Source organism: Podarcis vaucheri (assembly GCF_965113315.1).
Source record: "Podarcis vaucheri genome assembly, chromosome: 4".
In the NCBI taxonomy this organism is placed as follows: Eukaryota; Metazoa; Chordata; class Lepidosauria; order Squamata; family Lacertidae; genus Podarcis; species Podarcis vaucheri.
Genome location: NC_138762.1, coordinates 55133987 through 55147527, shown reverse-complemented (window position 1 = coordinate 55147527; position 13541 = coordinate 55133987). Strand labels below are relative to the sequence as shown.

At 39.9% G+C, this 13541-nt stretch overlaps 1 protein-coding gene across 3 annotated transcripts in view; it reads right to left on the bottom strand.

Annotated features, from left to right (window-relative positions):
* ITSN1 (intersectin 1) overlaps positions 1-13541 on the bottom strand; it is an 86482-nt gene that overhangs the window by 65139 nt on the left and 7802 nt on the right. For all 3 annotated transcript variants that reach the window (XM_082220484.1, XM_082220485.1, XM_082220486.1), the window contains exons 2-3: positions 1202-1261; positions 124-216 (exon numbers count right to left, since the gene is read on the bottom strand). In XM_082220484.1, coding sequence (XP_082076610.1) covers positions 124-216; positions 1202-1229 — 121 coding nt within the window. In that variant the 5' untranslated portion in view covers positions 1230-1261. The remainder of the gene's footprint in view (positions 1-123; positions 217-1201; positions 1262-13541) is intronic.

The following is a 13541-nucleotide window of genomic DNA, read 5'->3' as shown; positions in this document are numbered from 1 at the left end:
AACAAGTAGCATTGCTAAGTTGCCTCTTGGATGCTTGATCTGGGGCAGCCCAAGGAAAACCTTAAATTGCATGATGGTGCATATTATTGCAATGGAAATTACACATGACAGCTATGGCATTACCAGTGATAAATCCAGATATTGGTTTCAAACTGTGGAACTGTTGATCATGTTTAGCTCTCTCTTCCACAGTTACAGCCCAGATGTCCAGGTTGCCTAATTCAAAAGCAAGAGATTGAGATATTGTCAGGAAAAATAGGCTTTACAAATAATGACAGCATCAGCTATTTTCTCAATGTGCTATGAAGAATCTAAACACTGCTAGACTTGCAAAAAAAAAGCCCTCCACCACAGTGGCTGAAACAACTCCCATTGCCTCATGGGATGCTGAAGGAAGGAAAGCTCAGCAACTGTTATAGAGGAGACCAATAAGCATATATCCTTGCTGTGCATACAGCAAGCTGGTAACACAGGCTGCTAGCAACACAGCTACAGCTTGCTGCTGAAGATCTAGAATCTATGAATACAGTTGCCAGAACCCATTGGCAACCATAAATATCATTCTGGTGATCAAAACAGTAAAAAGATTCTTGTATTACAAGAAGATAGTGGTTTAGTCATTTAAAATGGCATCAGGATGTATCTTATGCTAAGATGCAGCCTCACTGTATGGGTTGGTGGGAAGAAGTTGTTACAATGCACACATCCTCTACCCTGTAACATCCCTCTAGTCAGCAGCAGGTACAAAACAAATAGACACTTACTGTAGCCTCTGTTGAACCAGAAGCAAAAAGCCTGCTCTCCATCTATTGGAAAAAGTAACTGGCTACCAAGGCCAGTCAAAATGTGTGAATCTCCAGCAAAGGTAGAAGATTAGGATCAGCAGGTGGGCCCCCAACTAATTTTAGGCATAAATCCCCACCTAAATCGTATGACACAATCTTATCAGACCCCTGGGCACAGGTTATATTTGAGCAACAACCTCTTGCTGCCTTTACCTTCAGCCATGCCCTGCATCAGCCTCCCCCACTTTCAACAGCCACCCAACAACACTCAACACATATAAGCAGTAGGGTGCTTTTTTTCAACAACTGCAACTACACACTAAGTTTATTAGTGTGTTCAAGCCCAACTATATTTTCCTCATGAAGCTGGAAAGCAAGCATGGACAAGAAGCATTGGGGGGGGGGCTAATACTTACCAGCAAAAGGTGTTGGAAACTGAGCCATGGTTCAATCACCTTTAACTTGCTAATAGATGCCTGGGGAGTAAAGAGTGGCACATTAAGACAAGCAGGTATACAGGTATTAAGAAGAAGAAGAAGAAGAAGAGTTTGGATTTGAGGTATTTACTTACTAGCATATAATTTACTGATATACAGAAAAAGAGAATGTCTTTATAAATGCAGTAGTCATGTAAATATAATCAAGACAAAAACGGTTTCCAAATGCTATGAAATATGCCCAGGGCAGCAAGCACAAAATATTAAAGAAATACAATATTCAGCTTTCTTCCTGCTCCCAGTTACAACATTGCTCCTTATTTCAGAACCTAGTTGTTCCTGGCCATCAAATACTCAGCCATCTGCACTTAGCTGCATCCTTAGAATGGCCTTTTATTTTTACTCTATTGTTACCCTGCCTCTGTCCTCCACTGGCCCCTCTGCCAGTTACCAGTTCAGAAACCTCACTCATTACCTCTGCCCACAGCTCTGGAGAATTTCCCTTTCTGTGTGTATTATAATCAATATAGACCCCTGTCCGTATACTAAAGATTGAATTTGGATCACCAAGTTCTAGAGTATCACATTATTAAGACAGAGAAACAGCAAATATAGTGAAAGCTATTTTATCCATAGCCTAGGGAAAAAATGAGATACAAGTTTTTCTTACTATGATAATCAGCAATTATGCTCTACAATATGTGCATGCCTGCTATGACTACAATAATTTTGCAGTCACTTTCTAAAATACTAAATACCTTTTAGCCATATTTCACTGTTTCCCAGAAAACTCCAGTGGAATTATATATGATGTTTAGCAATTATAACATGAAGAATGCTAATAGCTCTTTGTTTTCCCTAAAATCTTATATCCACCCAAATAACACTAAGAATATGTACATCCCATATCTATCCAGAGGCAACCCATTTGAGAAAGACATCACCCTTCAGTAAAATAAAGTATGTGGGTTGCATTCAATGTTAGTTCTACTGGGAACAGGCTCGTTGAAAGTAATGGACATGACTAACTGAGGTCCATTAATTTTAATGCAGCTACTCTGAGAATGACTTTAATGAAATACATAGGGTTGTATTCAACCAAGGGTTCTGTTGCATGATCAAAGACAACTTAGGGTTTGAAATCAAGCAGCTAGAAAAATGCTTACCACTTGCACAAGCTCTACTTTTAACCCAAAAAGACGATACTTTGCTACTCGTAAATGTCTATATCCCCCCAACCAAAAACAACAGCAGCAGTGAAAATTGGTCACAACTAACCTTTTATATAGAAAATTTGACCGATAAATACCCAAATGCCTCACTGATAATAGCAGGTGATTTTAATGCCAGAGTGGGAACCAACAATGAACAACTATGTAGCAAACTAAATTGGAATACTGATAATGATATCGCACATGCCCTGAAAATAGGACGATTCTCCAGAGATAGGGTTGTAAACAACGAAGGCTTACGCCTACTTGAATTATGTAACAACTTTAATTTGCAGATTGTGAACGGTTCAACAAAAGGCGATAGAAGCGGGGAATTTACATACTTCTCCCCCCGAGGATGTAGTGTCATCGACTATATTCTTGTCCCTTATAATATTATAAATTCAATCATGGACCTCAAAATTGGAACGCGTACTGAAAGCGACCATCAGCCATTATTGTTGTCTATTAACTTAAAGGACGAAACCAAAATAACCAAGTACAATATCATAGAACCCTCTCAATACAAACAAATGACCCAATTAAAATGGTCCCAGGAAACGAGTGCAGCAGTGGGGCAAAAACTTACAGCCAACCTGAGAAAACAAGTATTATCCAACTTAAAGACCACTAATCCCTACAGTGATATTCCGAAAATTTATAATGAAATCTTCCAAATGTTCGTAGAGCTTAGTACTCCACCTAAAGTTTGGGTACTTAAACATAGCGCTAGCCCTTGGTTTGATGATGAATGTTTCCAGCTAAAAAGAAAGCTGCGTCAAACATTTAAAAGTAATCGCGCTAAACTAGAGCCCTCTTATCTTGATGAAAAAAGACAATACCATTACATTCTGGCCGAAAAGAAACAGAAATATGCAACCCAAAAATGGCTACAATTACTCGACTCAATTCAGAGTAAAAACAACAAAGCGTTCTGGAACCTGGTGTACGGAGGATTGAAAGCCGAAAACCAACTAACTCTACCACCAATTGCAGAATCCAAATGGTCCCAATACTTCACATCTGTATTTAACAATCTACACAGTGAACTCAAAGGAAATGAGACCACTAAAAATAAAATCAATAAACTCCAGGAGTGGCCAAGGGTAGAAGAAGAGGAAATTAGAGAGATAGTTAAAAATTTCAAATCGGGGAAATCTCCCGGGCCAGACGGTCTACCAATAGAATTATTCAAGACCTATATAGATTGGTGGGCAGAACCCTTAGCTCAATTGTTTACTCTCATAGATAAATATGGGATCATACCTGAGATATGGTTAAGATCAATAATTATCCCAATCTTTAAAAATGGCGACCCAAAAGAACCAAGGAATTACAGACCGATAAGCCTATTATCAGTGATAGGGAAAATCTACGCTAAGCACCTTTTATCTAAACTTCTTACCTGGATGAAAAATCTAAATTTACCAGGGAAAGAACAAATAGGTTTCTCCAAAGGTTGCTCTACATTAGACCACTGCCTTATACTTATGCATTTGGTTGAAAAATATAGATCCCAAAGGCAATCTAAGATATATGCTGCTTTTGTAGACTTTCGTGGTGCATTCGACTCAATTGACCGCCCAAAGCTGTGGAGGAAACTCGCAAAATTAAAAATTGATCAGCGCTTATTGATTCTAATACAAAATCTATACTCTTCCAATACCTGTCAAGTTAAACTTAACACCAAAGGTCACCTTTCATCTGACATCCCAAACTCGAAAGGGGTAAAACAAGGGTGTATTCTCGCTCCCTTTCTATTTAATTTATTTTTATCAGACTTGCCAGATCACCTCCAAAAAATAGAATCACATGCCCCTAAACTTAATCAGAAACCAGTTCCTCTCTTATTATACGCAGACGATGCTGTCCTATTATCATTAACGAGCTTGGGTCTGAAACGTCTTATATCTTCTCTGATCCTTTACTGCGAATGTAACAAACTCTCTATAAATTATGAGAAGACAAAAATTTTGGTCTTCTCGAATGGTTGGAAATTAGAGAAATGGAAAATAAGAGGGCAAGAAATCCAACAAGTGAAAATCTATAGGTACCTGGGAATCTTATTCCAGAGCAATTTAGGGTGGGCAAATCATCGCGCAAATGCCATAAAACAGGCAAAGTGTACCTCATCAGCAGTTGCCCGTTTTTATTATCAGAAAGGTAATCAATTTATTCCTGCGGCCAATCAGATATTTCAAACAAAAGTGCAATCCCAGATATTCTATGGAATCCCGCTATGGGTCCATGCATATAATAGTGATTTAAAAAAGATTCACTCCAGCTTTCTGAGACGTATTCTTGGACTCCCAGCTGTGATCAAATATGAAACAATGTGTGCAGAAATAGGCATACACACAATGGAATATTGGGCATGGTCCACCTCAATAAAGTACTGGTTACGCTGCCATTTTCGCTGCCCTCCATCAAGTCTGCTCGCTGATTTGCTCAAAGACTCCTATAAATCAAGATGGTATCAGTACCTCGAAAAAAAGATTGAATCTTTAGGCGTCGAGCTGGAGCCCCTGTACAATTCTAATGAGCAATACATTTTCCATAATATCCAAACTAGACTAAAGGATGTCGAGAGACAAAATATTATGGCAGCTGTAAACAAAATTTGCTCCCCCATATTCTATGATTTAAATATCTTAGATAGCAGAGCCAATTACGTCACTAAATTAATAATCCCAGCCCAACGTAGGGCTTTTATGCTGGCCCGTTTGAATGTTTTTCCCTCAGCATTTGTCAGAGGAAGATATCAAAACATTCCTAGAAACAAGAGATTCTGCAGATGTTCTATGAATGTCCCAGACACCGTAGAGCATTTTCTCTTTCATTGCCCATTGTACAGTATCCCACGTCAACGCGTGCTGTCCCCTCTTTTGGGTGGTCTGGAACCCCAGCAAGGTGAATGTGTGGGATTCTGCCTATCCGACGTCGACCAAAGGGTAACGGCGGGGGTAGCCGAGTTTTTGGTAGCAGTCCTCCAAGGAGCAGGTTAACAACGAAAACCACTGATTTTATATGTATATATATATATATGTATGTAGCCAACTGCTGCCTTTTATATATATTTCAAAGCTTTTATATGTTATTTCCTCTTTTATGGTTTTATTTGCACAATGCCTAATAAAGGTTTGATAAGTAAGTATTCAACCAAGTCTCAAGAGGTTTGAGGGAATTGGTGAATCACTTAGGACAAAAGGCCAGGTAACCTCCTAACACACACAATAGCAAGCTTTGGAAAACACATGACTCAAAAATGTAGACCTAATAGCCATTTATTATGTTAACACTCAAGATTCACTGTTCTACAGCAGCCAAAATCTGTTGTAAAACAAGGATAGAGAACCCACTGCCCTCCTAATATTCAGACTTCAACTACCATAAGCTAAGTAAGCGTAACTAATGGGCACAGATGATGGGTACAACAGCCCAACAACATCTGGAGGACCAGATTCCATAGCCCGGCTCATAAAAGTTGTCATCTATGGTTTGAAAGCATAAAACCTTTCGTAAACTTTCAGACTAAACAGAATATGAAGAGGAGGAGGAGGAGTAATACTACTACTACTACTAATAATAATAATTTATTTCTTGTACACCCATTTGATTCCTTGTCCCAACCACTCTGGGCAGTTTCCACTCCTGCCTCTGCTCCTTACCTTGCACAACAGCAGAACATGGGAAAGGAGCTGCCCAGGTTTCATTGTAAACAGAGTCTGTTGACTCCAGGTAAGGAAGCCCTTCAAACTCTCACCAACATAAAATGATTAAGCACCATACTCCAAGAAATGAATGGCACTCACTCTCTCTCCCAAATGCTCCTTGAAGTAAAGCAAAATCTTCTCCCAATCTTTTATAGACTCTGCATAGCTCAATATGTTAAAATATGCTAGCCACATTAGATGCCCCCATGATTGCTGATCATTGTATCCCTAAGGAAAAAGATTGAACAAGATAGACCCCATTCCAACAATAAATTAGAATGCATAGTAAATTACACAGAGATTACCAAATTACTACCATAGAAGTACGTACAACAGAAACTTAGAACCACACCCATTTGCTTAAAAGAAAAGTATGTTTTTCTTTCACTTTAAGTAGTTAAAGTGAAAAGATTAAAGATTTGAAGAAATTACAGTCTGAGTGTAATTTCCAGTCTTACATACGTAGAAATCATTTTGATTTAGTTGATTAAGGAAGTTTCATGCAATATACCGGTAATTGAGAAATAAAAGCCACACACCATGGAGTTCTCATAAGGTCTGGCAAAGGGACAGATTTTTTTCAATTAGGGTTGTTACTAACATTGTCACAGTGCTAACTTTGCTTTGTAGCTTAGAAGAATCTTAAGCAAATATGAGGGTGTTAGAAATACATCAAAGAGGGGAAAAACCAAGCATCATCCTATGAGGGGCTACTTATTTGGAATGCTAATATTCTTATTTTATACAGCATCAGTGTGCATGGTGCTTTGCAAATCACAAAAGAACCGGTACAAAAGAACACAGTCATCATGAGTTCTGATCAGCAGTCCACCTGGGTGAGATCCCAAGGCTGGTAGCTGGGTCAGTGAGTTTTATTTGGGAGTCTGCATGAAGTTTACTCAAATGAGCAAACAAGACAGAGCTCAACAGCAAGAATAAATCAGCCTAGCAAGAGCAAGCAAGAAAGTACATAATGACAACCAGTACTTGGCAAGATGTCCAGGCCTGGACTGACCTACAGCAGGACGTTTCTATGGGGCTTTCATCCAACTGCAAGACTGAATGCTAATTGTATGGACAATGTTGTGACAATTGTAATGAGACCTCTGGGTACAGGGTGGTATATAAACCATTCATGAATTTCTGGGTGCATAAAACTAGTATGGGCAATGAAACACAGAGATAACAGCATGATAAACCTTAATCTTGCCTTCAGATGTAGATTTGACTGGTATAAACTCCCTTGGATCCTTCAATGATGACCATATTGGTCCAAGTGCTGAAAATGGAATAGGTTTATTGGTGTGGGGAGATTATAGGCAAGATAGTCTGCGTAGGGATTTGTTTTCACCTCTAGAACTGGGGTGTTCTTGTCTATCCCCCTCCCTTTCTAAAGTTTTAAAAAAGGTAAACAACTCAAGGGTGATCTTGCCCCCAAATGTCAACAACTTTGGCTAACTTCCCTCTTTGGGTGACTTCCACAAAAAATACTGTTTTCCTAATTTTGGGTTCAAAAAATTAGGGGTCATCTTATACATGTTTTATACACAGAAAAATACAGTAAACAATCATCTGTTCCTTAGCAAGATGACTTGTTACACTGTGTCATGACTTATTTAACAAAAACAAAGCCAAAATGAAGAAGCCATGTGTGAAAAACTAAGTATACGGTTACTGCTTCCATAGAAATTAAGAGGATAAGTAGTAGACTGGTGCTGGTAATCAAATGCCCTTGCTTAATTGATCATCAGCAAGTGTGCCCACCTCTATAAAATCCAAAGTTTTAGCAGTTTGCTGGTCTGGAGCATTCAGGTGTGTTTTAACACAACGCTAAGGACGAAAGACATCAGCAATGCTGCCCATACAACTGGGAAGGTTTATAAGGCCATCACCACCAATTTTAAGTCAATCACTTTAGAGTGAGAAAGATTATTCAAAAGTGAAAAAGATTCAAGACAGTTGTCAATTTTCCCAGGAGTGGACGTCCCAGCAAATTCACCCCAAGGTGAATTTGCAACGGTCAAAGAAATTGCAAAAAGCCCAAGAGTTACATCTCAGGCTGTACAGAACTCAGTTGGCATGTTAAATGTTAAAGTTCAAGACAGTAAAATTAGAAAAAGACAGAACAAATATGGTTGTTTGAAAGGGTTGCCAGGAGAAACCCTCTTCTCTCTAAAAAGAACATGGCAGCCTGGTTTAGGTTTGCAAAGTTGCATCTTAACAACCATAAGACTTCTAGAACAATGTCCTTTGGACAGACAAGACCAAAGTGGAGATGTTTGGACATAATGTACAGCACCACATTTGGCAAAAACCAAACATAGCATATCAGCACAAACACCTCATACCAACTACCAAGCATGGTGGTGGAGGGGTGATAATTTGGGCTTGTTTTGCAGCCACAGGACCTGGGAACCTTGCAGTCATTGAGTTGACCATGAATTCTTGTGTATATCAAAGTATACTACAGTCAAATGTGAGGCCATCTGCCTGACAGCTGAAGCTTGATTGAAATTGGGTTGTGCAACAGGACAACAATCCCAAGTACACCAACAAATCTACAACAGAACGGCTGGGGGTGGGGGGAGAATCAGGGGATTGCAATGGCCCAGTCAAAGTCCAGACATCAACCAAATCGAAATGCTGTGACAGGAACTTCAGAGAGTTGTGCATAAATGTCACACCCAAGGAACACAGAGACATAAATCACAAACTAGACAACTCTGTATGTAGTTCACAAAAACAGTTAACAATAATGTAGAGCATTTCCATACTGTCTATTACATGAAATCTTAAATAATACATACAGTGCCAAAATAACAACATGCACAACTCAGTGTCTCAAAGCCAAACAGTTCTGAAATAAGTCCATGAGAGCAACACCCTTTGTGTATATGTGTGCTAGTGTGATCCCAACTGAACTCCGAGACACATGGATTTCAATCCGTTTCGTGAATCTTCTTCTGGTCAGACCAAGAAGGAGCTATACAATGGCAGTTCAATGCTCCACCAAATAGATCAGCTCCCACCTTAGAATGGCACTCATATACAAGATGGCCACATCAGACTCATCCTCTCCCAGGCACCACACAAAGTGGTGGCAGTGAGTGAACTTGGGGCTTCTCCTTGCAGCTACAATAAAATGAAGGCTCAGATGCAGCCTGGGCAAGTCAGAGGCTTCCGTGCCGCCGCCGCCCCAGAGAAGAACACAGGAAGGACTCAGGAAAGTGTCCTCCTCCTCCCATAGCCTGCAGGCAATGCACACACACACACACACACACACACACACTGACAAAGCTGCCCATCCTGCGCCCTCCCTCTTTTTCCTTGCATGGCAGCTTGGGGACAGACGCAGGAAAGAGAGAAAGCAAGAGTGCAGAACAGGGGAGGAGCCCCACTGGCAGGAAAGACGCTTCCCACACCAAAGCAGCTGCCAGAAGGTAAGCATTGGTGGTGATGGTGCTCCTGCGGGGGAGACCTCCTCATCTGGGTGACAGGCACCCTGGTAGGTGGGTGGGCAAGGAAGCATCAAGCAGGTAACTCGCCTCCACCACCCAAACTTTGCATCAGGCTATGTCCCTCCCTCATACACTGCCCCCTCCCCTTGCCTGTGCCCCCACTTCCATCTTTTAAGTACCAGCACTTTTTCCCCCTAGAAAAGAAGCACTAGGAAATCCATACTGACATTCCAAGCTGTGTAAAAATCAGTGATACTTTTTTTTTTTTTTTTGCAACTCTGAAACCTAACTCTGGCACCATATTGAGTAACGACAGCAGATAAAAGAGGAATTCTCAATTGCTATACTATATTAAGAAAATTTGGCAGTTTTACCACAGTCAAAACTGAGATTTTTAAAAAGCAATGCACTTTTAAATAGTGAACACACTTGTGGGACCAAAAAGATTCTCTCACTTCTGCAGATGATTCAAGGTTGAGGCATGAGTAAATATTAGCAGAAGGGTGAGTAATAAATTATGAAAGATTGTATACCATGTTCACTGCACAACTAGCTGTAATCCAGACTTCCTGGATTAGACACAGTACAAGAATCAATGTGTAAATAGAAATTAAATTTGTTGCCAAGTAACACTAGCAGCCTCAGTGTTTAAGAGTGCATTTTAGCAGGTATGGCTGCTGCTCCAACCATTTTTGGCCAAAGCAATTCTTACATTGGTAACCTCAAGGCTTGATTACTGCAATGCACTTTATGTGGGGCTACCAACACGCCTGATCTGGAAGTTCCAGCTAGTGCAGAATATTGTGGCTAAACTGCTGATCACAGAATCATAAAATTGCAGAGTTGGAAGGGACCCTGAGGATCATGGGAACAGGCTACTGACAGCATGTAACACTGGTGCTTAAAGGCTTGAACTGGCTGCCTAAAGTTACCAGGCCAAGTTCATGATTCTTGGGGGAGTCTTTGTTGGTGGTCCTCCATGGCTCAAATGCACAGCTTGTAACTACTAGAATCTATGCATTCAGCTAAAAAAAATAAAATGCATTCATTATTGTGGAACTCTAACCAGACTGAGATTAGCCAGACATCCTCTTTGCTGAACTGCTGGCACATGCAAAGACTTTGTTATTTCACTAGATGTTTAAAGGAAGTGCTCAGGACTGAGATGAATTTTCACTGTTCTTATTCTTTGTAAGGAATTGGGATATAATTTTATGTACATTGCTTAGAAATGTTAATGATTAAATGATATATAAAAACCTTAAATATATAAAATGTTAAATAAATACCTTTATCCACATAAGATACCATCTTGGTGCTGAAGATGAACTTTCTGCATTTTATTAGGAATATTAGAAGTAAATTCACAGTAATGGGACACAGGTGGTGTTGTGGACTAAACCACAGAGCCTAGGGCTTGCCGATCAGAAGGTCGGCGGTTCGAATCCCCACGATGGGGTGAGCTCCCATTGCTCAGTCCCTGCTCCTGCCAAGATAACAGTTCGAAAGCACGCCAAAGTGCAAGTAGATAAATAGGTTCCACTGTGGCGGGAAGGTAAATGGCGTTTCCGTGCGCTGCTCTAGTTCGCCAGAAGTGGCTTGGTCATACTGGCCACATGACCTGGAAGCTGTCTGCGGACAAACGCCGGCTCTCTTGGCCAGTGAAGCAAAATGAGCGCAGCAACCCCCGAGTTGTCCGCGACTGGACTTAACGGTCAGGGGTCCCTTTACCTTTACAGTACAACTGCACAGGTCTCATACGTACAGCAAGACTCTAATTGAAGAAGCCAAAATGTTTACTTTTCAGAAGGTTGTGTGTGCATACAACTGTGTACTTCTTGCATTTAACTTGGGAATAAAACATTTAGTAACATTTAATTTTAGAACAATAATTTGTTTTTAGATTCTATAGCAATTTTTCAAGCAAAGCCTTGATTTGCAAATTAACAGCATAAGCAAGTAGTTCATTAGTTTAATTACCCTTGCATAAATCCAAAGGGAAGTCTGCTTAATGAAACACAATTCTTCAGCAAACCAATAGCTTCTAAGCTGTTTCAGGCACAGAGCCATCACATGTGCTTCTAACAACTAAGCATGAGTCTTCAGCAGCTTAAAACGATGGGTCAGCTGAACTGTGGATCATTTATAAACCAACACACAAGATCCAGATGGTAGAACAGCGCAGGGAAAGCACTAGCTCTGCCATTCCTACAGTAAGCAATACAGTAAGCAAAAAGTATTGCTGTGCCCCTATCTGGAAGACAGGGACAGCCTAACTCCTGTTGTATATGCTCTGGTACTCTCTAGGTTAGATTACTGCAACCCTGTGGGGCTGCCTCTGAAGATGGTTCAGAAACTCCAATACAATGAAACATGCAAATGAGCCCTTATTTATAACTCAAACCAAGCACACCTCAAAAGTAAAAAAACACCCTTTCTCTCCTGGCCATGTCAGAAGAGAGGTGTACAAGCCTTCCAGCCAAAGTAGCTCCTGCCCAGAGGTGAAACACTACATATGCATGCAAAGCAAAGCTCATCAAATCTAAACGCACAGAATATGGAGAACAGAACCAAGCTTTAAGGAGCCAGGAGCAAACATTAGCTACATATTGTGGTTAAGGCAAAATGTAAGAACAGCCTACTGGATCAGGTCAAAGGCCTACCTAGTCCACCATCCTGTTCTCTTAGTAGCCACTACTAAGCAGGATTCGAGCAAAGGGGAGCACCCTGCCCTCCTGTGGTTTCTGGTAACTGATACACAGAAGCATTATGAACTCCAAGTGTGGAGGCAGAGAATAGCCATCATGGCTAGTGTCCAGCAACAGCCCTCTCCTCCATGAATTTGTCTTATCTTTTAAAGCCATCTAGGCTGGTGGCCTCATGTGGGAGCAAGTTCCGAAGTTAAGTGTATGCTGAATGAAGAAGTATTTTCTTTTATCTGTGTTGAATCTTTCAACATTCCCCATCCTTCCAATCAATAAAACAGAGCAGGGAAACCACACACACTATCACTCTTTACAGCTAGACACTATAGGAGCAAATGTAGAACAAGGCTAAAGTTTTTGCATCATTCATAAGGTCTAACTCTACCTTGAGAAGCCACAAAAGTGCCATATAAATGAAGCTTTAATTCAATTACTGAAAACCATTATCTAGAGATATACTTCATCTGGTCCAAATTGGTTTCCAGCACAACTTTACTTTCAAATATAATTAACCCAAATTCTATGTTTTACATGTGAAATAAATTCAGACACCAAAAAGATTAAAGCAGCCAGAATATAGTTCTTTTATAACCAGTTTATAATCAAATTCTGTGGTGATCTTTAGTAATTTGTGAAATATCATTCAAATGTAATTAATATTACCAGCTTTCTTCATAATATATATTCTATATAGACTATGTATTTTATATCCTATGTATACAGACACTGCATTTTAAAAATATAAATGTGAAAAAATGCATTAGCTACCTACATAGGGTATTAATTACATGGTCTATATGGGGTATTTACTACCAAGAAAGCCCATGTCTGCTGAAATAAAGGGAGCTGAACACTACAATTAAACTGTAGTTCATTCCGAGCAAGTGTCTAATTCTTCCATACTGTACACTTAGCACAAATAATTGCCTTAAGATAGATACTCCTATTTTCAACAATATGGACTTGGCAAAGCTATTATGCTTGCCTTCTTAAACTGATTTATCTTGTAAATGAGACATAAGCTGTTTGCCTCCTCTTTGTGGATATTTTAATTAGAGATATCAGATGTTATAGATGTGTAGGACTGGTCACCTGATCTCCTTTAAACTTCAGACAACCCAACTAAGATTACATGCATTTGCAGGGTTGGGAAGTGCTTTTATTTAATTACAGCAAAATACAGAACATTTACCATCAAGAATTCATTTCTTTAGTTTGCCCATATAAGTTAT